Consider the following 27,347-nt stretch of genomic DNA (forward strand, 5'->3'; position numbering starts at 1 on the left):
TCTTTACCAAAAAAAAAAAAAAAATTTAGGTCAATCTTGGCAAGGGCTGCTGGACTCGCTCAGTAAATTCCACAGGGCATAGTAAATTCACAGGCTTCGTACTGATCAGCGGGAGACTTAGAAGTTAATTGTGGGGTGTCATGAAGCCAGTCTGACCTCTCTAGAGCTTGGGACTCCTGATGAACCTTTATCAATATGCAGAAACTAGCACTGCTTGCCAACAAACATATACGTAATTATAGATTTCCCTATAAGAATATACACACAATAAATTTTCCTTTAAAGGTAGCAGGCATCAGAAATGCTATAAGGTTAGTTACTGGGGTGTTGATCTATCATACTAATGGCACTGCTAAGTAAATATTAGGGCAAAAAATTGATGAGATAAGAGGAAATAATTTTCTTTGAAGTATTTACACTGAAAGACTAAAGAAATGTCTATTTAACGCGGCTGCACAACTAGACTTCTCTCTTACAAGCCCCTACATATATGGTTAACCGTTGTACAACACAGGTGTGAATTGTGCGGGTCCACTTAACATGTGGACAGTTGTCAATAAACACAATGTGGTACTATAAATGTACTTTCTCTTCCTTATGATTTTAACATTTTCTCTTCTCTAGCTTCCTTTTTTGTAAGAGTAAAATATAGAATACATATAACATACAAACTATGTGTTAATTGACTGTTAATGTTACAGGTAAAGTTTCCAGTCAACAGTAGTCTTAATAGCTAAGTTTTGAAGGATTCAAAAGCTATATGCAGATTTTCACCTGCCGAGGGGGGGTTCAGCACCCTTGACCTCTCAATTGTGCAAGGGCCAATTGTAATTCTGTTACAGATTATCTATAACTAAATATAAATGGTACATAAGACAAATTTAGAGTTAACTTATTTTAAGATACCAAGTTTTAAAAACATGCATTTTAGTAATTACAAGAATCTCTAAATTTCTTCTATTAAAAAAAATGAAACAGTTCAAGTCAGAAGATGTTATGCACATTTCTGGGTATAAACACCAACACTAAGCAATACCATAAAATAAAAATACTGGCAACAGAAGTAACATTCATTACAACTTCATGAATAACATGTGCAGAGGGCCACTGCTCTGCAAATACAAAAAGCTTACCAATGTGTCTATAAATACATTCATCCCAAATTAATAACAGCGTGGCTGCTTTGCATATAAAAAAGACTTTAAGAAATATTGTCACTGAATTGGGAAGCCTATTCCTACTTTATTTTTAAAGACTTTATTGTATTTATTTTATAAAGATTTTATTTATTCATTCATGAGAGACACAGAGAGAGAGAGAGAGAGAGAGAGAGAGAGGCTAAGACACAGGCAGAGGGAGAAGCAGGCTCCACGCAGGGAGCCCGACATGGGACTTGATCCTGGGTCTCCAGGATCACGCCCTGGGCTGAAGGTGGCGCTAAGCCGCTGAGCCACCAGGGCTGCCCGTATTTATTTATTTAGAGACAGAGTGAGCAAGTGCGGTGGGGGGGGTGTGGGCAGAGGGAGAGGGAGAAGAAGAATCTCAAGCAGACTCTGTGCTGAGTGCAGAGCCCAACTCAGGGTTCAATCCCATAACCCTGAGATCACAACCTGAGTCAAAATCAAGAGTCAGATGCTTAACTGCCCAGGACTATTCCTACTTTAGACACGTAGAGATGATAGCTAATACTTGCTCACAGCTTACTCTGTGCCACATACTATTCTAAGTGCTATGTATCTGTATCCATATAATCTGTAACTGTACCTGTATCTTTACCTATATTTATATTGATTCTTTTATCCCTTACAACACGCTCTCAGGGATATATCATTAGCATTCCCATTTCAAAGACAAGGAAACCCAAAGGGGAGTTTTGTGCATTCCCAAGGGCGCATAGCTGGTGACTGGTGGAGCTGGAATGCAAGTCCAGGCTCTGGAACTCCCCCTCTCACACTCTCCCCACTGCAAGGCTTCCCCCCTAAATATGGAAAGTCAGGGAAGATGGCATTAGACACCTCACATATTCTATATACTTTAATTTTGATAACCACATTGTCTGCTCTTTTACAAGCCGGGCAACCAAGACTGAGCAAGCTTAAGTTTCTACAGAAATAAAAATCAATTAAGATATGCAAGAGGAGGGGTATGAACCCCCATCTCTCTATTTCCAAAAGATCTGGTGCAGAACAAAGTCCCTGGGAGCAGAAGTTACATGAGAAGGTTGTTGGTAAAGCAAAAAGCAAGGAGATGTTGCCTTCAGCAGGAAGCAGAAAGAAGTGCACGCTCCTTGGAGCAGCAGCACAGAGTGGCTGGTATCTGGTGTATGAGAACTCCTGGGCTAGGGAGCACAGGCAGGTGGTAACAGGGGAGCAGGGAGGCCCCACAGGGTCCCTGAGGTTCCCGAGGTTCTCGAGTCCTTGGCTGCCTGTCCTCAGTCACCCTGTTGTTCTAGACTTCTGCTTCACCAGCATGTCAGATAAAGAACGTAAGGCCCCCCAGGCTGTACATCTCAGGTCATCCCCGCACAGAGATCTATTTTCTTTTTTCAAGATTTTATTTATTTATTCATGAGAGGCAGAGAGAGAGAGAGAGAGAGAGAGAGAGAGGCAGAGACACAGGCAGAGGGAGAAGCAGGCTCCATGCAGGGAGCCCGACGTGGGACTCGATCCCGGGTCTCCAAGATCACACCCTGGGCTGAAGGTGGAGCTAAACCGCTGAGCCACCTGGGTTGCCTGAGATCTATTTTCTAAAACGGGACAGATTGGAGGGAATCCATTGTATTTTTTTTTAATTTTTATTTATTTATGATAGTCACACACAGAGAGAGGCAGAGATATAGGGAGAGGGAGAAGCAGGTTCCATGCACTGGGAGCCCAACGTGGGATTCGATCCCAGGTCTCCAGGATCGCGCCCTGGGCCAAAGGCAGGCGCTAAACCGCTGTGCCACCCAGGGATCCCTCCATTGTATTTTTTGTATCAAAAGGGCTAATAGGCAAAGCACGTGCTCAGACACCGGTGTTTTGAGTGCTGTTGTACTTCTGTTTGCAATAAAGGTATGAGCTTCATAAACCTTATGAGCCTTTGTGAGATGAAGAGCAACCCAGTAGCAATCACTGCAGTCACCACTACTGTCACTACCATCTATCACCACTTACCTCGGGCAAGATACCCTGCATAGGCAATAGACAATTCAAACCTCATAGAACTCTGCATCGGAGCCTCAGCAGTGTAGCAAGTACCTGCACCAGAATGTCCTGCCGTATTTGTTAAATAAGGAACACTTATCCACTCCATCCTGGCCCTACTTAATCAGAACCTCTAGGGCAGGACCAGGGCATCTAAGCTCATGATCATAAAAAGGCACAAAGGAAGCAAGATCGCTTTTAACACCCGCGAGGATCTACCAGCACCCATCTGCATATCGTCACATAATTTCCCAAACTGGTATTCCTCTGTAAACACACAGAGAGGTTTCCTATTTTAAATTTTAAAAGATTAGCAATGCATTGTACTTCTCCCATACCTGGAGCAAGTCACTTCGTTTTATTTTATTTCAGTATTATTTTTTTAAGGAGGCTCCACACTAGGCATGGGGCTTGAACTCACGACCCTGAAATCAAGACCTGAGCTGAGATCAAAAGTGGTATGCTTAATGGACAGGGCCACCCAGCCCTACATCTCACTTCATTTTCACAAGATTTGGGTCTCTTTTAGCAATTTCAATGCTTCATTAAATGGGACTGTCTGCATTAGAAGAGCAACCAGATCCCTGCAGGAATTAGACAAATGTGGGAAAATGAAAGCAGAGTAAATCTGCAGGCTTTGAGAGAGGCAAAATCTTAAGGTTAGCTTATCCTTTACCGCAAGACGTTGACTTTCTGTCCACCATGTTCACACGCCTGGTCTCGGTGCGGAGCTTCCCATCTGTGTTTTCCACCAGGTTGGCAAGGTCATCAATTATCTCTAGAAAGGAAGACAGAAATTCGTGGTTAATACTGCAGAAAGACCTTGGCTCACATCACAGGATCATAGCCATGGCCAGCCTCCCCACTAATTCTCTCCCGTGCAGTGAGGGAAAAGGTAAAGAGCTCATGTATGTTTCCTGCAATCTGCAATTCCGATTCATAAAAGGTGGAGGTGGCATGAGGGGGGGGTGTAGTAGTAAAGAAAAAACCTGATTTCCCATGAGTCTGGGACACAGAGGAGGATTAACTGTCAGAAGTCCAAGGGAGAGAAAGCAAGACCCAGCAAAGTTATGCTCAGCCAGCTGTCATTCCAGCATAAGGCTGGTGGACAGACTCCGGGGGACTCCAGTGACCACTGGGGTCCTTCTTGAGAAAGCCACTTGATGATGAAATCTAGCCAAGCAAGAGGTGAGTAGAAATAAAGAAATCTAGGATGGAGAAGACAGAGACCATGACTAAAGATATGGTGGAGAGAGCTGGGGCCATCGAAATATTGAGCCCGGGGATCAACAGACACATGGATTATGTTATAGAAAGGTAGATAAATGTTGTACATGGTGATGCTGTAATTATAACTGGAAGTCAGGAAGCAGTTGGGGGCTGGGGTTTGGGGGCGGGGTGGGGGAGGTGGAAGGAAGTTGGACATGTTAATTTCTCCATCACTTCACAGAGGAGTCCTATTGAGTTGTTGAAAAGGGAAACATATGGGGATGTATGGCTTTTCAAAACCACCATCTTTTCTTCGTCACCTTAGATGGATCTTTTAGTAATTACTGTCTTTTGTAAAGAACCCTTTATGTGAAGTTCAGCATTTTTTTTTTTTTTACTAATCCTCTTCTTTTAAAATTGGAAGTATCGCTGACACTACGCTAATCTCCTTAAAGTGAAATTAAGCACTTAGCAACCCTTAAAATAGCACATATAGTGTGATCCTAATGATGTAAAATTATTTCCATCCACCCTTTTGTATGGACAGACCTACAAGGATATATCTGGATGATGTCAATCTAATGTGAATAATGATTACTTCTAGGTGCTGGGATCTTGGGTGATCTTCCTTGTATTTTCCATATTATTTGAAGTCCTTCTAATGAGTACATACTATTTTTTTTTCCATTTTGGTTCCCGTTCCTCACTCCTTCCCTCCCCTGCTCTGTTTTTCTTTCTTTCTTCTTTCTTTCTTTTCTTTCTTTCTCTCTTTCTTTCTTTCTTTCTTTCTTTCTTTTCTTTTCTTTCTTTTCTTCTTTCTTTCTTTCTTTCTTTCTTTCTTTCTTCTTTCTTTTTCTTTTTTCTTTCTTTCTTTCTTTCTTTCTTTCTTTCTTTCTTCTTTTTTCTTTTCTTTTTTTCTTTTCTTTCTTTTCCTCCTTCCTTCCTTCCTTCCTTCCTTCCTTCCTTCCTTCCTTCCTTCCTTCCTTTCCTTTCCTTTCCTTTCCTTTCCTTTCCTTTCTTTCCTTTCCTTTTCCTTTTTGTTTTCCTTCCTTGGAGGGGTATTGCCTTTATCATTGTAAACTTTGGTATTTACCGAGTTTAGGTTTGCACTTGTCTTTGCTGGTATATCCATAATTAGTATTCCTTAGATGGTAGATTTCCTTCGCTGTATTCCTTTGGGTGGGGGTACGCGACGAGAGGGGGTTCTGGTAGTTAACCCTTTTTTTCCTTCGAACTTAGGAGTATGTTTCATAGTCCTTTTTGGTTAGCTGTGGTGTTAGTTAGGAAGTTGTTGTCGATTGTAGACTGTAGGTGATTGGGACGTCACGTTTAGGTCCCTATTGATGGGGGGGCGGTTAGAGTATTCTCGTTATCTCCGGTTTTCTTTTTCTTACGTCTAAGAGTTTAATGGAATGGATTTGGAGGGGGTTTAATCTTGCGGAGTTCGCGGAGGATGGTGGATGATGGGTTGAAAGAATCAATTTCCGTGGCCCTTAAGTTGTTTGGTGGTTGTGGATGGGCGCTAGTCTTATAGTTAATTTTCGCGGGAGTCCGTTGAATTTGTGGCGTGGTGTTCTCGGTAGGAATCCGGGGGGTGGGGAGATTGTGCGGGACGCTGATCACCAGGGTTTGCCTTAGAGTTCCTGGTTTTCCATGTGGTTCTGATGAGTTGATTGCGGCTAATTAACGCCGTGCTGGTTCAAGTCTATTTCCTTTAATACACATGGGAGGGTTGTGTTGTTTCGCTCCGTGGTGTCCGTCTGTCGCCTTTAGGAGCGCTAGGTTTTGCCTGTTCCAAGCGCAAGTAATAGTGTGTTTGGTGGGATTCCCTTTGTCCTTGGTTTTCCGTGGCTTGTGTGTGGGTTGGAGGTAATTTATTGATTTCCTTTCTTCGCTAACGTTCGAAACTATTCATTGGGTCCTATTCCGAATATCCGTTATGTTGGCTATCCTTTTGCTGGTGGATAGTGCCTTTTCGCTGTGAGGGTCTTTGTTCTGGATTTTCCTATCTCTCATGTTGCTTGGGGGGGCTTTGGGTTTAGCTAGCTTCTTGAAATTATCTTTCTTCCTTTCTTGTGTGTCCGCCGCGTTATTTCCTCTTAGAGCATTGGTTTCTTAAGTTGGAGGTGGGTGGGTTCAAAGCGGGAGGTAGTTTTCATGTCCCTTATCGTGTAGTCATATTTCATCGAGACTCGGACTTGGATAGTCTGATCTGGGTTTCTGGTATTCGTAGATTCGGTGGGCTTGGGTTTTTCTTGGTCATCTTTTCTTTGCGCCGCATTGTCAGGCGGGGCCAGAGTGAAGAGGGTCGTACTGGGCGTTTAGTGTTGCTTCGCAATGATAGGATGTTTTTGGGCGGTATGGTGTTTCGTTGTTGGGATGGTGAATGGGTTTGGGTGAAGGTAAGGTGATGTCCGGGGGAGTTGGTGGGTATTAATTTCCGCTGGGGGTATGTCAATGTGTGCGTCGCTTTCTCGTTAGGTTTCTATTGTTCGGTGCTAGTGGGTTTTGGATCTTGGTTTGCATTAATACGGCTGTGGTCATTTGTTTTTGTGCTGAATTTTTCTATAGTCTGTTTGTGGTATGGACGGCTCTTGTGAATGGTTACTGGTGGTTTGTCTATGTTCTTGTTGTGGTTCTGTTAATGTCTTTTGTTGTCGGTGTATGGGTATTTCTTGTTTCGGCTTCTTCTTAGGTGGTTTTCGTTGATCGAGGGGGTCTTGGTTTCGTGTTTTATTTGGTCTTTATCTTGGGTGAGTTTAGGAAATGGTTTGTCTTGGCTTCATGTGTTGTTTGTCATTGGGTTGTTTCTCTTCTTTGTGTCACGGGTATTAGGTGTTGCTGGCCTTGGGTGTGGAGTCGCTTTTGGTACGTCGGGGATTGCCGTTGGGAGTTGGTAAAGGGAGACTGTGTCACCATGGCCGGTGATTGTTCTTGTGTGTTCCTATGGGTGTTGCGTCATTTTCTTGACTGTTTGTATGTGTCCTTTGTACGGTCCGTCCTCGCTTTGCCATTTTACTTCTTTTATAGCTTGTTAGTTTTCGGTTAGGTGGAGGGGGACGTACTAAATACTTGTTCTTCTATTACGTTTTGCTTTTCTTTTCTTTCTTGTCTTGAGTGAGTAAGAGGTGCTCGGGGATTAGCGTCTTTCTTGTCTGGGGAAGGTTCTTTCATTTCTATGTTTAAGGGCGTGGGGCACGACTGAGTACGGTGCTGGTGGAAGGGTTCGGGCGTCGTATCAGGTCTTTGCCTTCTTCTTCTTGTTGCTTGGTGCTTTTGTGCTTTTCTTTCTGTGTTCTTTTCTTGGGTTGTCGGGCTTCTATAGTGAGCTTGGATAAGACTCATCTGGGGTGTCGATGCAACGTCTAGTTTTTTACTTGTTTCTTTTCCGTTGTTCGAAGGATGCTGGGGCGTTTTCTGTGTCTTATTTCGGGATGTTTAGAGTCTACTTTGTTAAGTCTGGTTGGTGCTAGGCTTTCTTTTTTTCAGGGTTTTGCGTGGGGGGGGTCTTCTCCTGTAAAGTTGGGAGTACATTATTCTTTTGTGTGATCTTTCTTTTATTCTTTCTTAAAACGGTTTTTCTTTGACTCTTCTCTTGGTGCTATTGATTTCGTTGTGTGCTTCTGGAACATGTGAGAGTTCTTTCGATGGTGTTGGTCTTTGCTTTCTTATCTTGCTATGGTGCGACTTTGTTTCGTGTGCATGGTTAGAAGATGTCATCTTTCTTTCTGGATTAGTGGTCTTGGGGGGAGAGTCTATGATGCATATTTATCCGAAAAGGTTTACTAGTTTGTGCTTGTTGGTACTGTTTTTCGTTGTGTCCGTCTAGTTGTATTCAGTCATTGTCTGGAGCGAGCCAATGTATGCTGGATGTACTTTTCGGTTGGTTCATGTGAGATCTCTGGTGTCTTGTCGGCGAAGGCTTCCGCGGGGCATAGTCAGCTGCAGCTTGCACCTATTTGAGCTTTCGCCTGGGATGAAAGTAATGGGGGAGCCGTCAAAGAATAATAGTTGAGGGCGCGGTTGTCTCTTTTTGCTCTCTTCTAGTGGTAAATGCGTTCGTATGTCGCTTATGGCTGCTTACATTCGTGGCGCGGCGTAGTCATATTGCTTTATAGGGGGTCGTTTCGACCTGCTTTCTGAACGCTTAGGGATGAAACGAATTCGCGGCGTCGCTGTCCGGGGCCGCTGTGTCCCGTTACAACGTTTATCTGGTTTGATATCCGTTTAATTTGTCGGCTTGAAGGAGCAGCTTAGGTTAACGATTGATCTGGGAGGTTCCTCAGGTTTCTTCTGTTTCTTCTTTCTTTTCTTTCTTTGATTGCTTTAGAGGTACACTGTCTAATATGAGTCACTGTTTCTGTTAAAGAAATAAAAGTAATCAAAGGAAGGTTCCAGAGGATGCTGGAGCTGAGTTTCGAAGGCCATGTTGGTGAAGAAGCAGGAAGAGAATGATCGATATGGAAGGAATGGCATGTGGAAGGCACAAAATAGCTGGCTGCTCTTTTTCCTGGGCTCCTGCAGCCCTTCCTACAGCCTCTGTTTATTTCCAGACCCTTACATTTCATATTCTAATATTTGCTTGCATGTCTTTCTTTGCTGAAAGAGTAGTACAGAGACTCATTTTCATTCAAGGCTCTACCTGTAATTCCCAGGAGAGTGCCTAGTACACAGGCAGATAAAATAAATGAAAACAGATAAAGGCAACGAACGAATGGATAGAGTCTAAAAGACATATTTTCAAAGCACTTTGCTGCATCTTAGACCAGCAGATTTAAGCCTAATTTGTCAAATATTACCTATAGAACACCTGCCTAGAAAACCTTTCACTGCCATTTAACAATTCACTCATGATTCTATTCCCTCGTATTCAGTGACATTCTCTCTCCCAGCCTTCCTTCCATCTGTCCCCAGACTCTGCCTAGAGTCTCCTCTTCCCCTTAAATGCTGGCAATCCCACACTTCTGTATATTTTTACTCTATAACACTACCATGGTGATTTCATATACCTTTTTATTTCCTCAGTCTGTGAATTAGAAACTCAAAAGTCTCTGTTCTTCGTAGGTCTCCAAAATTCTGGACCCAGGCAGCCAGCTGCCTACACTCACTTGTACTTTGAAATTCTGACAAATATCTAAACCTGACTCCTACATTCCCTGCCCCCACTAACAGCATCAACATTCACTTGCTAGCTCATGCTAGAAATCTTCAGAGTCACCAGGCCTCCCCCACTCCCAACTCGGACATGACATTTGTAGCCACTGGAGTCATTCCTGCCTCCCAGGATTTCTGGGTCCTACAATAGCTCTTCAACTATTACTAACATCTCACAAAATTGTGCCAGTGTTTCCAAAACAACGTTCCCAACTTACTTCCTATTTCTAGTTCTGCCATCTTCTCAACCCATTCTCCAGATAGGTTTTATTTTTTTTCAAGTTTTTATTTAAATTCCAGTTAGTTAACATACAGTATAATATTAGATTTGGGTGCAGAATTTAGTGATTCAGCACGTCCATGCAACATTCAGTGTCATCACAACAGTGTCCTCCTTAAGCCAGGGGCACATTTTAATTTTTTCACATTTTAACTAATTGAAATATTTTTCAATTAAATATTTTATTTATTTATTCATGAGAGACCCAGAGAGAGAGAGGCAGATAGACAGGCAGAGGGAGAAGCAGGCTCCTTCTAGGGAGCCTGTTGTGGGATTTGATCTCAGGACCCGGGGATCAGGATCTGAGCCAAATGCAGATGCTCAACTACTGAGCCACCCAGGTGCCCTAATTAATTGAAACTTAATAGCTGGGATCCCTGGGTGGCGCAGCGGTTTGGCGCCTGCCTTTGGCCCAGGGCGCGATCCTGGAGACCTGGGATCGAATCCCACGTCGGGCTCCTGGTGCATGGAGCCTGCTTCTCCCTCTGCCTGTGTCTCTGCCTCTCTCTCTCTCTCTCTCTCTCTCTCTATCATAAATAAATAAAAATTAAAAAAAAAAAAAAAAGGAAGGAAAAAAGATTAAAAAAAAAAAAAAAAGAAACTTAATAGCTGTGTGTGGGTCACAACTACTGTACTGAGCAACACAGTTCTAAAGTAATCACTTAAAAAAAAGAAAAAAGAAAACCACATATACACGCACCAAAAGGTACAGATTTTAACAACAGAGGGAATAAAATTAGATACTAAAAAAAAAAAAAAAAAAAAAATGCATGATTCACCCAAAAGGAAGCAGGAAAGAAGGCACAAAGGAACAAAAACCAGACAGGACAAGGAGAGCATAAATACCTATGATGGCAGATTAAACCCAACTATATCAATAGTCACATTAAATATAAATGGACTAACTCCTTGATTAAAAGCAAAGAATATCAGCCAAGATTAAGAAAGAAAGAAAGAAAGAAAGAAAGAAAGAAAGAAAGAAGAAAGAAAGAAAGAAAGAAAGAAAGAAAGAAAGAAAGAAAGAAAGAAAGCAAGCAAGCAGGCAGGCAGGCAGGCACAACTGTATGCTTTCATAAGAAACTTGCTTTGAGTATCAGCATGGGAAGCATGCGCATGAGAAAGCTGACATGGTTACACCAGTGTTACACTACAGACTTCAAGTCGAGAAGTGTTATTGGAAATGAAAAGAAACCTTTTCGGGGACACTTGGGTGGCTCAGTTGGTTAAATGTCTGCCTTTGGCTCAGGTCACAATCCCAGGGTCCTGAGATCAAACCCTGCATGGGCTCCCTGCTCAGCAAAGAGTTTGCTTCTTCCTCTCCCTCTGCCCCTCCTCCTCACTCGTGTGCTCTCTTGCTCTGCTCTCTCTCTCTCTCAAATAAATAACTAAACTCCTAAAAAAAAGAGAGAGAGAGAAATCTTTTTTGTGATGAAAGAGCACATGTGATGAAAACTAAAAAAATCCCACATTTGAATCCCCACATTAAAACTACCTCTGAGGGACGCCTGGTTGGCCCAGTGGTTGAACTCTGCCTTTGGCTCAGGTCATGATCCCGGGGTCCTGGGATCGAGTCCCACATCGGGCTCCCTACAGGTAGCCTGCTTCTCCCTCTCCCTATGTCTCTGCCTCTCTCTCAGTATGTCTCTCATGAATAAATAAATAAAATCTTTAAAAAAGAAAAAAAAAAGAAAAAAGAAAAACTACCTCGGAATAACCTATGGGGCAAAAATAAAAATCACAGGAAAAACAATATATTTTGAACTGAATGATCATGAGAATCCAAAACAAAAGTCTGTGGGATGCAACTAAAGCAGAGCTTGGACAGAGGTGTACTGCTCTAAACGCAAAGAGTGGAAAAGGAGAAGTGTGTAAAATCAGTGATCAAACTAACGGAGTTGATCATCATTTCAATAAATGCAGAAAAAGGATTTGACAAAACTGAGTGTCCATTCATGATACAAATTCTCCACAAAACAGGGCTGAAGGAGAATCTCCTCAACCTGATGAAGGACATCTGTGAAAACATCAGAGTGAACACTGTCTTTAGCAGTGGAATACAGAACACTTTTTCTCTGAGATCAGGGAACAAGGCGAAGACATCTCCTCTGATGACTTCTGCTGAACATTCTATTAGATGTCTCATACTGCTTAATAAGGCAAGAAAAAAAGGCAAAAAGATTTGAAAATTTAAATATGCATATTTGCAGTTGACATGATTGTGTACAGAGAAAACAGATTTACTTAAAAACTAGAAGGGGACGCCTGGGTGGCTCAGTGGTTGAGCGTCTGCCTTTGATTCAGGGCATGATCCCGGAGTCCTGGGATCGAGTCCCACATTGGGCTCCCCACTTGGAGCCTGCTTCTCCCTCTGCCTGTGTCTCTGCCTCTCTCTCTCTCTCTCTCTCTCTGTATCTCTCATGAATAAATAAATAAATAAATAAGTAAAATATTAAAAAAAAAAACTAGAAGAATTAGTGACTAACAAACCTGCGGACACAACATCAATTATAAACAGCAATTATGTTTATTATGCTAGTGACAAGCAACTAAAAAGTCAACGTAAAAGCACTACCACTTATAATAGCATCAAAAAGTACACCAAATGCTTATGTGACAGTAGGCAGTGAGTTAGGTTCTAACAAGCTACCTGGAGGCCAATAATGAGGGGGTCATGCCAGCTCTTGGGAAGGTCCTGGCAGCAGTCCAAAAGAAGAAGTCCAAAAGAAGAAGTCCAAAAGAAGGAGTTCAAAAGAAGTCCAAAAGAAGTCAGATCAAACATGCCAGGCCCAAGATGGCAGGTACTATGATAAGAAGCCCCCAACCAAATTAGGAAGAAAAGCCACAAACCCCTGCATCCTGGACCTGAGAGATGAATATTTCACCCCCTAGTTAACACAAGCCCTGGCGGTTGGGTAAAAGAGAGAAACCCAACCCCCAGGGCTTGCCTGCTCTCACATCTCAAGAGTGTATTTTTCACTTTAACAAACTTTCCTTCTTGTGTCATTTATCTGTGTTGAGTCTGTTCTTGAATTCTTTCTCCTACCAAGACCAAGAACCTTTAGCAACACTTTTAGGATGGGCTGGGTTGAGGTCCCAGGGCCCAGGGTCTCCCCAGTCCTCCTAGCGACACTTAGAAATAAATCTAACAGGGATGCCTGGGTGGCTCAGTGGTTGAGTGTCTACCTTTAGCTCAGGTAGTGATCCCAGGGTTCGGGGACCAAGTCCCACATCAGGCTCCCTGCATATAGAGCCTGCTTCTCTCTCTGCCTGTGTTTCTGCCTCTCTCTGTATCTCTCATGAATAAATAAATAAAATCTTAAATAAAAAAAAGAAAAATCTAACAAAAGATGGCAAGGCTTCTACACTGAAAACTATAAAGCAGTGCGGGGAGAAATTAAAAAAGACCTAAAGAAATGAACAGCTGTATACCACATTCACAGACTAAAAGACTCAATTTTTTAAGGATATCTGTTCTCTCTCAATTCATCTACACATTCAGTGTAGCCCCAATCAAAATCTAGCAGGTTGTTCACTCATATGTGGAATTTAAGAAGCAAAACAAGGGGCAATTAGGTGGCTCAGTGGTTGAGTACCTGCCTTTGACTCAGGGCGTGACTCCGGGGTCCTGGGATCGAGTCCCACATCAGGCTCCCCACAGGGAGCTTGCTTCTCCCTCTGCCTGTGTCTCTGCCTCTCTCTGTGTCTCTCATGAATAAATAAAATCTTAAAAAGAAAAAAGCAAAACAAACAAAGGGGGAAGAAAGAGATAAATCACGAAACAGATTCTTAACTACAAAGAACAAACTGATGGTTACCAGAGGGATAGGAGGGTTGGGGCAGACCCTTGGAGGGATGAGTGAATCGGGATGGGGATGAAGGAGGGAGCTTGCAATGAGCGCTGGGTGATGCATGGAAGTGTTGAATCATTGTGTTACACACCTGAAACTAATATAACACTGTCTATTGACTATGCTGGAATTAAAATAAAAAATTATTAATTTAGGGATGCCCAGTGGCTCAGTGCTCAGGTTGTGATCCCGGGTTCCTGGAATCCAGTCCCTCATTGGGCTCCCTGCAGGGAGCCTGCTTCTCCCTCTGCCTGTGTCTCTGCCTCTCATGAATAAAAAAAATCTTTAAAAAAATTATTAATTTAAAAAATCCTAGCATTTAAAAATATATAAAAATGTACATGGAGAGGCAATTAGTTTAGAATAGTCAAGATAATCTTGCCAAAGAAAAAATAAAAGTTGGAGGTATCATATTACCAAAGTCTAAGATTTATTATAAACATATAGCAATCATGACTGTGTGGTATTGGCAGAATGACAAATGGATCAATGTAATGAGACAGAGTTCAAAGATAGACCTGTGTGTGTATGTGAGTGTGTGTGTGTGTGCGTGTGTGTGTATACTCAATTCTCAAGAAAGATATCAGGAAAAAAATCAGTAAAATACACAAAGAAAAGTCTTTTCAACAACAAATGCTATTGAAACAATACCCATATGAAGAAATGAAAATAATCTTGACTCTTTGCTCCTGCTGTATGCAAAAAATTAATTTTAGAGGTTCATAGACCTAACTGTAAAACCTAGAAGTATAAAGCTTCTGGAAGAAAACAATAGAACAATATCTTTATGATCTTGAGTAGGCAGAAATGTCTTAGATAGGACATAAAAAGACTATGCAGAAGAGAAAAGAAAGTGGTCAACTGGACTTCATCAAAAATTTCTGCTCATCCAAAGACACCAAGGAAAAAATTAAGAAACAACCCACAGACAGGTAAATATCTGCAGGACATATGTCTGTCAAAGTATTTGTATCTAGAATATATAAAGAGCCCCCAGCTATTAACAACAAAAGAGACAACCCAATTTTAAAAGAGGCGAAAGATTTGAACAGATGTTTTGTAAAGAAGACATAAAAATGGCTGATAAGCACATAAAAAGGAGTTCAACATTATTAGTCACGAGGGAAATGCAAATGTAAACCACAACGAGATACTACTTCATACCCACTAGAATGCTAACCATAAAGACTGACAATCATTGGGGACAATTTGGCACAAAGGTAGTTGTAGAAATGTTTGTCACTTTTAACCAAGTTAACCACGTATCTAACTTATGACCCAAAAATTTCACTCCTATGCATTTACCAAACAGAAACAAAAACATATTTCTCAAAAAGACCTGCACAAAAATATATACAGCAGCCTTATTCATTAGAACCCCAAACTAGAAACGACTCAAATGGGCAGCCCGGGTGGCTCAGCGGTTTAGCGCTGCCTTCGGCCCAGGGCGTGATCCTGGAGACCTGGGATCGAGTCCCACGTTGGGCTCCCTGCATGGAGCCTGCTTCTCCCTCTGCCTGTGTCTCCGCCTCTCTCTCTCTCTGTGTGTGTCTCTCATGAATAAATAAATAAAATCTTAAAAAAAAAAGAAAAGAAACAACTCAAATGTCCATCAGTAGGAGAATGGATAAGCAAATCTGTATACACCAAGCATAACTGTATAATGGAATACTGTTCAGCAATAAAAACAATGAGCTGCTTATTAATGCAACAGCCTAAAAGCATTTTTCTGGCTAAAACAAGAAAATGAAAAGCAATATAATATTTCATAATTCTATTCATATGAAGTTTAAGGGTAAAATGAATGTACTGCATAGAAATGAGAAGGTAGCTGCCTCTGGGTGGTGGTGGGGACTGGCTAGATGGAGACACAAGGGAATTTTCTGAGGTGACAGAAAGATCCTAAATGATGACACAATTGTATATGGTTGTCAAACTGCACAGAACAGAATACATACTAAGGATCTGTGTGGTTTGTTGTATGGAAACTGTGCCTCAATTTAAAAATGTAAACGAGAAAAAAATTAAGTGTGCAATATTATGATACTCCTAAGATTCTCCAGGCAGGCAGCATCCTGTAAAGACAAAGTGAATGCCTTAGAATAACAAAATTGTAGAGCTGCAAGACGTCTTGTGATCGTCTGGCAGTTCCTCTCCTTTTTTTTACAGCAGCAGGATATTAACATTTGGTGAATGCTCCCTGTGGCTGGTGACTTCGGAAACTCATGAGAAAATCAGTTCCTTGGCTGCGCTGGAAGGTGATTCTCATTATCATAAGATTCTATACATTGAGCCGAAAACCTGTCCACTTTCATGTTCCACGTTAGTCATTTCTAGAGTAAACCACCACTGTTATTTTTTCCACAGAACACTTCTCATCTCTCTCCTTAGTCTTCTTTTTTGGGATAAAGATAATTATCTGAAAACATTGGCAGATCCTCGAGGGAAGTGATTTCGAGATCTTATGATATATTGATGCACTGGGCACAGAATTCATCCTACAGCATGATGTGAGGCCTGGATATGCCATTTAAGCTTTCATCTAGTCAGCAACAGAACACAGATGAGCTTACACATAGCAGCATATATAAAAGCGAGTGTTTATAGCACCCATGCTTCGTTCCAAGGTAACATTTATGCTTCATGTAGTTGCTTGGTACTGCAATGGGTCCATGCAACTGATTATAGTCTAATTACTATCTTTTTAAAAATTTATTTTATTTTTATTTATTTATTTCTTTTTAAAAATATTTTTTACTTATTTATTCATGAGATACACAGAGAGAGGGAGAGAGAGGCAGAGACACAGGCAGAGGGAGAAGCAGGCTCCATGCAGGGAGCCCGATGCGGGACTCGATCCCAGGTCTCCAGGATGACGCCCTGGGCCGAAGGCAGGTGCCAAACAGCTAAGCCACCTAGGGATACCTGAATTACTATCTTTTTTTAAAAAAAACGGGTGACTAGGGATCCCTGGGTGGCGCAGCGGTTTGGCGCCTGCCTTTGGCCCAGGGCCAATCCTGGAGACCCGGGATTGAATCCCACGTTGGGCTCCCAGTGCATGGAGCCTGCTTCTCCCTCTGCCTGTGTCTCTGCCTCTCTCTCTCTCTCTGTGTGACTATCGTAGATTAAAAAAGAAAAAAAAAAAAAGAAAAAAAAAAAAAAACCAGGGTGACTAATTCACTTTTTAAAATTTAAATTCAATTAATTAATATTTAGTGTATTACTGATTTCAGAAGTAGATTCAGTGATTCATCAGTTTTATGTAACACCCAGTGCTCATTACAACACATACCCTCCATCATGCTCATCACCCAGGTACCTCATACCCCTACCCCCTGCTCTTCCAGTGACCCTGTTTGTTTCCTATGATTAAGAGTGACTTATGGTTTGTCTCCCTCTCTGATTTTGTTTTGCTTTATTTTTTCTTCTCTTCCTCTGTGATCCTGTTTTGTTTCTTAAATTCCACACAAGTGAGATCATATGATCATTGTCTTCCTCTGAGTGACTTATTTCGCTCAGCATGATACCCCTGAGTGCCATCCATGTTGTTGCAAATGGCAAGATTTCACTTTTTTAATGGTTGAGTAATATTCCATTGTGTATATATATACATATTCACACAAACACCACATCTTCTTTATCCATTCATCTGTCGATGGACATCTGAGCTCTTTCCACAGTTTGGCTATTGTGCACATTGCTGCTACAAACATTGGGGTGCAGGTGCCCCTTCGGATCACTACATCTGTATCTTTGGGGTAAATACTCAGTAGTGCAATTACTGAGTCATAGGGTAGTCTAATTATGTTCTAATGTTGCAGGATATAATATAAAATTCAGGCTTGATCAGCCTGTGTTGCCAAAAGACAGGTGTAAAATATTCTTTGTCTGACACTAAATATTTGTCAGTTGTTATGGGTTATCTGGGATTCTAAATCGATTCCTTTTAAATTTTATAAATATTTATAATATAAAGGAAAATCAAGACTGTAGTGGATTAGCTCAGCAAAGATCAGTAGGCAACACTGAGGGGGTCGATTCTTTTTTTTAGTTTATTTATTTATTTTTTTAGTAATCGCTAGCTACACCCAATGGTGGGGCTCATACTCATGACCCTGAGATCAAGAGTCTGCACGCTCCTCCCATGGAGCCAGCCAGGCGCCCTGAAGGGGCTGATGTTTTTAATCTCAGACCAAAGTTTTTCATTTGGTTGGTAAACCTCTTCTGATTACTAGCTTGTTTGTTTGTTTGTTTGTTTACAAAACCAACTCTATTTTTTTAAATGATAAAAATTATTTAATAGCAGTTTATAAATGAGAGGGGGGGAAAGCCAAAAAGTTATCCAAACGCCCCCATAAATCACTTCTATGTGTTCTCATCTACGATTTGACATAAACATATATTTTTATGTAATTGCAATACATAAGCCCTTTGCCCTGTTAACATGATATCTTTTGTGCTCTTTCATGTTGCTACAGTCTCTCTTCACAGTTATAATTTCTAATGGTTACAAAATATTCACTCCATTAAATAAACACTCATTAAAAATAGTCCATTGTGGGGTAGAGAGAAGGCTTCTCTATTTATACAGAATGAGTCAACGGATTCTTTCCTCCTCCGTGAGCATTTTCCTTCTTTTGTCTCATTTCCTTAAATTAACAACCTGTGGTTAGGGCTGCTGCGTGAACTTCTGAGACATCCTTTTTTTTAAAAGATTCATGCTACCACTGTGGGGTTGGTTTGCTGGCAGCAGCTCCACGAGTCAGCTGTTAGGAACTCCCCAGATTTCCAAGGGCAGGGAGCCTGGGGAATTCCCACCCTGCAGCCCGGGAGCTAAAGTGGGAATTCCCCCAACCTCTGTTTCTAACCCAGCAAATTAAACGCAGCTTTCAGAGCACAGGTAGAGAAACCCCCGGCTGACTCTTTCAGAATTCTGTACAGTCCAGCCTCTGAAGAGAAATGGATCTTTTGCCTCCTGGTAAGCATTTGCATTGGCTTCTGAGAAAGTCATGTTTCTATCCTGTGTTAATCCGAGACACCATGGCATCAGAGTTTCAGACTCCAATTATACTTCGGAGCTTTTTTCTACTCTCGATTGCAGTGTCCATACTTTCTATACAAAAGGCAGAACACGTGCTAATCTATTTTCAAACAAGTTTGGTGCCTTTTGGTACCCAGGGTGGGCACAAGCCGTTGGAAAGTCATTGTGTTAGGTTGCCTTTTGCTTATGTTGCCAATCACATTTGAAGACAAATGTTAAAACCGAGAGTGAAGAGGGGCGCCTGGGTGGCTCAGTCAGTGAAGCATCTGCCTTTGGCTTAGGTCATGATCCTGGGGTCCTGGGATCGAGTCCAATATCAGGTTCCCTGCTTAGCGAGGAGTCTGCTTCTCCCTCTCTCTCTGCAGCTCCCCCTGCTCGTGTTCTCTCTCTCTCTCTCTGTTAAATAAATAAATAAAATCTTAATAAAAAAATGAGTAGGGATTCCTGGGTGGCTCAGTGGTTGAGCATCTGCCTTCAGCTCAGGGTGTGATCCTGGGGTCTTGGGATTGAGTCCCTCATTGGGCTCCCAGCTCCCCGCAGGGAGCCTGCTTCTTCTTCTGCCTATGTCTCAGCCTCTTTCTCTCTCTGTGTGTGTCCCTCATGAATAAATAAATAAAATATTTTTAAAAAGTGAGTAAAGAGCTCTTCTTGAGGGTATTCATTTACCTTGCTCTCTATTTTCCATATAATGGAGATTATAGGAAAAGATGTCAAATACATAAGAGAAACCAGGAACAGAAGAAAAGGACCAATCTGTGACTCAGCAAAGGAGAAGCAGGACCTTGCTTATGGCACCGCATGACAGGGCAGTTGGTAGGGAACTCCAGCACACCCGAGCAGAGTCTTTGGGACCTGCTTAGGTTCTGGAGGCCTAGGAGAAATCCCCTGAGCTACTCCACCTGCTCACATCTTAAGCAAGGACAGGTGAATGAATTGAGGCAGACAACACAGGCTCTTTTTTCCTTCTCCCCTCATCTGGGCCTCAAACTGTCCCATAAGTCAATGCTAAGGTGAAAGAACCTTCCCCACTTCTAATGATAGACACACACCGATCTCTGTGTATGAAGAAGCGCAAACAGGCAACAAGTGTAAACAAAGAGCTAAAAATGAGGAAGCATCCTTTCCCTCCCTCACGTCTGCTGCCCAAGAGAAGACAGTTCCTTCCAGAAAAGGAGAAATCTTGAGAAATTGGTGTCTTTCTTTAAAATGAGATTCAAGAGGATCCCTGGGTGGCTCAGCGGTTAAGTGTCTGCCTTCGGCTCAAGGCGTGATCCTGGAGACCGGGGATCGAGTCCCACATCGGGCTCCTTGCATGGAACCTGCTTCTTCCTCTGCCTGTGTCTCTGCCTCTCTTTCTCTCTGTCTCTTATAAATAGACAATAATCCTAAAAAAAAAAAAAAAAAAAGAAAGATTCCAGAGGGCAGTAACTGAGTGCAGCCAAAATATGCAGCACAAGGAAGGAAAAGCTTCGTTACTAGACACACTCATCCAGACAGAAATACAATCATCAAATTAAAAACCACAAGGTCGGCAATTGAACAGACTGTAATCTAAATACAAGATTCAGACAACAAGCTTTGAATGATTTCCCAGAAGTCACAGAAGAAAGGTTAGAGAGGACAAAACATGGGAGGGGAAAGCCAAAAAAAAAAAAAAAAAGGGGGGATAAAAAAAAAAAAATCCAGGAAAACAGGAGGAGGAAAAATGACCAAATAAATAATGGACTTTCCTTGAGCTGACAAAACACTTGAGTCTTGATGTCAAAAAAACAAAAACAAAAACAAAAACCAAAAGAAAACAGAAAAAACAGGGGCACCCGGATGGCTCAGTGGTTGAGCACCTGCCTTTGGCTCAGGTCGTGATCCTGGGATCCTGGGATGGAGTCCCACATCAGGTTCCCCACAGGGAGCCTGCTTCTCTCTCTGCCTATAAAATCTTTTCAAAAACAAAACACGACACACCTCATTGAGCTCTGAACAACAGTCTTAAGAAAGGCCTAGAACTATTTCATGAAATTTCTGAATTTCAGGGAAAAAAAAAACCATTCTGAAGCACTCAAATGATAGTGTAAAACACAGAATAATGAGTAAAAAGGTGAGAGGGGCACAGGCTTGTTGTGAGCTAAGGATTCAAACAATCTAGCCAAGTTATAGTGGAGGCTCCTGGGAAAGAGGGAGCCAGGAAGCACTCGCTTGGTGGGGAACTGCAGGGGACAGGAACAGTGATGGAAACAGAACTACAGGGTGTGTGAGGGTCACTGTCACATTCTTGTAGGATCGCATGAAGGTAACCACTCATGTCCGAGTGGGGCCCCTGAGCTGCTGCTGGGCCTCTGGCCAGAGCAACATCCAGCCACTTCTCTGCTGACTCTTCCCACACTGCAGTGATGTCTGTGACACCTTGCAGAGCATCAGAACTGCCCCAAATCCTTAAGCCCATCTGTAACCTCACTGGCTTTGCAAAAAGCACCAGGGCTGCCCATTCGGTGTATGTTTTAAAATCCGGCAAGATCACCTTCTGTATTTCTCCATGAAAAGTTTAGCAATGTCACCTAGACACTTTTGTCAGCCGGTATAAGTTCTGAACTGTGAAAACACAACCCCCCTCCCCCCCCCCAAACAAACAAACAAACAAACACAAACCCAGTGGCAGAAAAACAGAGCAAGTGGAGTAAACAACATATGCAAAACACATTCAGTTTACTTTACAAGGGCTAAGTGGCTGACTGCATTTGCCCCATGCTGCACTAATATTCACTGCCTGAGGGTATGATGTGCTGGACTAGCTTGCATTTGTAGAAGTATTCATGAAATTGCATGTAGAAGTATTCAGAAATGGAGAAAAATAGAAATGAACAGTGTGCAAAAATGGAAGGTTATATGTGCATATACATATGTGTGTGTGAATGGGCACAGATACTTTTATTTGTCATATGGTACGTGTGCATGTATCTATATGCTTATATATATATCTGTATTTATGTATCTTAGAAGATATGATATTTGACATATAATTTTTCTGGGGCAACAATATATGTATCATAGAAAAAAAATTTTTATTTTATTTTTTTTAAGTTTTGCTTTTTAAAAGATTTTATTTATTTATTCATGAGAGACACAGAGAGAGGGGCAGAGACATAGGCAGAGGGAGAAGCAGGCTTCCTGCAGAGAGCCTGATGTGGGACTCGATCCCAGGACCCCAAAGGCAGAGGCTCAACCACTGAGCCATCTAGGTGCCCCTAGAAAAAAGTTTTTAAAATTAGTTTTTTGAAGGAGAGGGAGAGCATGCCCACACATGAGTAGGGGGAGAAGCAGAGGGCAGAGGGCAAGAATCCCAAGCAGATTCCCTGCTGAGTGTGGAGCCCAACACAAGGCTTGATCTCAGGACCCCAAGAAAATGACCAGAGCTGAAACCAAGAGCTGAAAGCCCAACTGACTGAGCCACCCAGGCACCCCCTAGAAAAACATTTTAGAGACAATTATCATTATAACAATCCCAAAGTATGTGTGTATACATACTTTCTTTTCCTGAAAAAAGAATTACTTAAAGAAGTATTTTCAGATGATGAAGAACTGAATGGAAAAAAGGAGAAATCCAGACTAAGTCATGGCATAATAATATAAAATATTAAATAAGTCATGGTAAGCAATGAATCTTGTAAACACAAATGTGAGTATTATTGTGAAACTTCGTGCTATAATCTTACCCTTTTTCACATACAAGAAAGTACATGTACAGAAAATATATGTACAGTTCAGTGAATTATTACAAAGTAAAATGCCCATTTAATGATCATGTAGGTCAAGAAAAAGGTGGCTGCAAACACCTCAGCACCTTTCTTCTCCTTCCCCCCACCCTGTGCCCCCAGCTAGCTAATCACTACCTCTTCCCTCTTTCCCCAAAGAAACTACCATTATGACTTTTATAATCATTTCTGGGCTTTTCTGTATAGTTTTATCACCCATAAAAAGCCAAAGACTCACACCATTTTGTAACCACCTATATAATGATTGATTCAGGGAAAGATCATAATAGATGTTAAAACCACTGGGTGCAGAGACAGGAGTTTCTTTGACATGTCACATTTCTTTGACAATATTTCTCTAGATATGTCTCTTGAAGCAAAGGAAACAAAAACAACTACACCAAAATAAAAAGCTCTCACACAATGAAGGAGATCATCAACAAAATGAAAAGGCAACCTACTGAATGGGAGAAGATATTTGCAAATGACATATCTGATAAGGGACTAATACCCAAAATGTATAAAGAATTTAATGCAACTCAACACCAAAAAAACAATAATAATTTGATTAAAAATGGGCAGAGGGCCTGAGAAAACATTTTCCTAAAGAAGACATACAGATGATCAAGAGACACATATGGAAAGTGCTCAACATCACTCATCACCAGGAAAATGCAAGTTAAAATCATAATGAGGGCACACCTATCAGAATGGCTAGACTCAAGAAAACAAGAAAGAACAAGTGCTGGAGAGGATATGGAGAAAAGGGAGCCCTTGTGCTGGTGGGAAGGTAAATTAGTACAGCTGCTATGGAAAACAGTATGGAGGTTCCTCAAAATTTTTAAAAGAGAAATACTATACAACCCAGTAATTCTACAAGTATTTACCCAAAGAAAACAAAAACACTAATTTGAAAAGGTATCTGCACCCCTATGTTTATTGCAGCATTATCTACAACAGCCAAGACATGGAAGCAGCCCAAGTAGCCATCGATAGATGAATGGATAAAGAAGATGTGGTATGTAGATACAATGGAGTATTACTCAGCCATAAAAGGAATGAGATATTGCCATTTGGTGATGACATGGATGGACCTAGAGAGTGCTTGCTATGCTAAGTGAATTAAGTAAAAAACAGAAAGACAAATATAGCATGATTTCACAGACATGTAGATTCTAAAATACAAAACAAACACTCAAAAAAAAAAGGAGAAAGAGATCCATAAATACAGGAAACAAACTGGGGATTGCCAGGGCTGGGGGGAGGTAGGACAGGAGAGAGGCAAAATGGGTGGAAGTGGGAGGTTCCAGGCTTCCAGATATGAAATGAGTAAGTCATGGAGATGAAAGGTACAGCATAGGGGACATAGTCAGTGGTACTTAAATAGCCTTGCATGGTGACAGATGGTAGCCACACCTCTGGTAAGCACAGCCTAACATATGGAGTTACCAAATCACTATGTCATATACCTGTAACTAATGTAACATCAACTATACTTCAATTAAAAAACAAACAAACCACCGAACCACTGGGTGAAGGGCTACTGGGAACCAGAATATCCACAGTCTCAAAGTATCTCCCCATGGATTCCTACTTAGTTACAGAGACAAAAAGTTACCTTCACAATGAAGAAATATGGCAGGTATCACGTTAACCAAGCAAGCAAACTTAATGTTGGCAATAATGAGACAAACTGTCACATTAGGTCTCCTGATGTCATGCGACAAGAAGTACACAACTTTATCTGTGTGGTCTTTTTTACCAAAAATCTGTGACTTGAATCTGTTTATAAGGAAACACGTGGGAAAATCCAGATTCTGGGAAATCCTGCAAGACAACTGGCCATGTACTTTTTGAAAACATCAATGGCCAAGAGGTGCCTGGGTGGCTCAGTCAGTGAAATGTCTGACTCTTGATTTCAATTCAGGTCATGATCTCAGGGTCTGAGATCCAGCCTTGTGTCAGGCTCTGGGCTGGGCATGGAGTCTGCTTGGGATTCTCTCTCTCCTTCTCTCTCTGCCCCTCCCCTCCACCCACTCTAATCCTCTCTCCTCTCTCTCCCTCTCTGGAAAAAAAAAAAAAAAAAAAAAGGCAAGAGAGATTTTCTAAATTCAAGGACACTAAAGACACAACTAAAATGCAATGCTTAAATTTTGAGGACTGCCAGAGAAAAACACCTGAAAAAAAGAAAGTTGTGAAAGGACATTGCTGGGGAATCTGGAGAAATTTAAACATGGGCTCCATATTAGACAATATTCCATTAGGTTTCTTAACTGCTAATGATACCATGCTTATGTAGGAAAACATGCTAGTTCTTGGAAAATGCATGTTGAAGTACTTCAGAGACACAATCACCTGACTTTTATATAGTTTGCTGGAAAACAAAATATACAAAAAAGCAAGAAAACAGATGTAGCATGGTAAAAACTGGTTAATCTAGATGAACAGTGACTAAGTATGTGGGAAGGGTGCACTCTCCAATTTTCAGTAGGCTTGAGAAAAATTTTTAAATAAAAAAATCAGACTCAGATCAAGTTAAAGAAAATGACCAAAAAAACCCTACTGTATATACTGGGACGTGTACAGCAGTGTGGGGTAACTAAAGCCCCAGATTTGGAGCTGGAGAAACACAAAAGGGAGCCCTAGAGACCAAAAAGTACCAAGAAGACCATGCAGTGGAAGGAGATTAGGAAAGAAACCCTTAAGTTTGTTTCTGAATTCTGAGACCCCTCTGAGCTGTGCATCTGTGGATATGAACTACAGTGCAGAAAAATATCTAGCTCCCAGACTGGTAACTAGCTGGCACACAAATGGGACCAATCCAAATAGCATTGCGGAAAAATGAAAACTTAGTTGACACTGGAACCACAACCCATAGAAAGCTAGCTGGAACTTGTGGCCTCAATGCAATCAGGTCAAATGTGTGCTAAACCAAAATATATCAACATCCCCGTTGGATCTAAACAAGAATCAGTATCTCATAACATAACAATCAAAATGTTCAGGATGCAATCCAAAATAACCCAGCATATGAAGAACAAGAAGATCTCCAGTTGCATGAGAAAAGACAGTGCCAATGCTGCCAACGGATGTCAATGCTGAGGTGACATAGTTGTTGGAATTATCTGGCAAGGACTTTAAAGCAAAAAGTGCAAACATGCCCCAGTAAGTAAAAGTGAACACTCTTGAAACAAATGACAAGATAGAAAAGTTCCCCCAAAAAACAAGATATAGAAAAGAACCAAATGTAGGGGGCGCCTGGGTAGCTCAGTGAGTTTAAGTGTCTGACTGTTGGTTTGGATCTCAGGGTCGTGAGATTGAGCTCCACGTTGGGCTCTGTGCAGGGGGGTGGAGCCTGCTCCAGATTCTTTTTTTTTTTTTTCTTTTTTTTTTAAAGGGTTGGATTTTATTTTATTTTATTTTATTTTTTTAATTTATTTTTTATTGGTGTTCAATTTACTAACATACAGAATAACCCCCAGCGCCCATCACCCATTCACTCCCACCCCCCGCCCTCCTCCCCTTCCACCACCCCTAGTTCGTTTCCCAGAGTTAGCAGTCTTTACGTTCTGTCTCCCTTTCTGATATTTCCCACACATTTCTTCCCCCTTCCCTTATATTCCCTTTCACTATTATTTATATTCCCCAAATGAATGAGAACATATAATGTTTGTCCTTCTCCGACTGACTTACTTCACTCAGCATAATACCCTCCAGTTCCATCCACGTTGAAGCAAATGGTGGGTATTTGTCATTTCTAATAGCTGAGTAATATTCCATTGTATACATATACCACATCTTCTTTATCCATTCATCTTTCCTGCTCCAGATTCTATCTCTCCCTCTGCCCCTCCTTACTCATGCTCTCTCTCTCTCTCTCTTAAGGAAAAAAAAAAAAAAAAGAACCAAATGCAAATTTTGAAACTGAAAAATACAATGATTTAGAAAAACTCACTGAATGGGCTCAACAGCAGTATGGAGATGACAGAGGAAAGAGGCAGCACGCTGGAAGACAGGTCAAGAGAAATAATCTAATTTGCACAAGAAAAAAAGAGACTTTGTGGGGCAGGGTAGGCGGTTGATGAACACAGCCTCCGGAACCTGTGGGACAATGGCAAAGGTCCTACATTCCCATCATCAGAGTCCCAGAAGAAGAAGAAAAGAGTGTGGGGCAGCAGAAATATTAGAAGAAGTAATGGCTGATGTTTTCCTAAATGTGGTGAAACACAACAACAACCCTTAAACCTATACATTCAGGGAGCTCAGCAAACCTCAAACAAGACAGACACATAGAAATCCACACCTAGACACACTTGTACCTAAGCTGCTGGGCACTGAACAAAGAAAACAAAAGACAGTCTTCTTCTTCTTCTTTTTTTAAAGACTTATTTATTTTAGAGAGAGAAACAGAGAGGGAAGGGAGGGGTGGGGAGGGACAGAAGGAGAGGAAAAGAGCATATCAAGTAAACTCCCTGCTGAGCCCCGAGCCAGACATGGGGTTCAACCTCACAACCTGAGCCAAAATAAAGAATCAGATGCTTAGCCAACTGACTCGCCCAGGTACCCGAAGAAAAGACAGTCTAATAGGGGAACAGAGATTTGAAATATTGTGTAGTTCTTATCAGAAATCGAGGACGCCAGAAGAAAGGGTAACAATAGTTTTAAACCTGTTGAGAGGAAAGTAATGCCAACACAGGACTCCATACTCGTGAAAGCCTCCTTCAGGAGTGAAGGGGAAAGAGAGACATTCATTCCCAGATAAAGAAGTACTAAGAGACTTTGCTGTCAGTAAAGTAAGTTCTTTAGACAGAAGGGAAATCACACCAGCAGGTGATCTAGAACATCAGAAATGAAGGAAAAGCAACAGAAGGAATAAATACCTGG

General features: G+C 41.5%; 1 protein-coding gene across 7 annotated transcripts in view; it reads right to left on the reverse strand.

Moving 5' to 3' along the window:
• The window catches only part of STX8 (syntaxin 8), a 261,363-nt gene that overhangs the window by 96,827 nt on the left and 137,189 nt on the right, over positions 1 to 27,347 (reverse strand). For all 7 annotated transcript variants that reach the window (XM_038536861.1, XM_038536865.1, XM_038536867.1 and 4 more), the window contains one exon: positions 3,862 to 3,963. In XM_038536861.1, coding sequence (XP_038392789.1) covers positions 3,862 to 3,963 — 102 coding nt within the window. The remainder of the gene's footprint in view (positions 1 to 3,861; positions 3,964 to 27,347) is intronic.

This window comes from Canis lupus, chromosome 5 (assembly GCF_011100685.1).
Source record: "Canis lupus familiaris isolate Mischka breed German Shepherd chromosome 5, alternate assembly UU_Cfam_GSD_1.0, whole genome shotgun sequence".
Taxonomy (NCBI): Eukaryota; Metazoa; Chordata; class Mammalia; order Carnivora; family Canidae; genus Canis; species Canis lupus.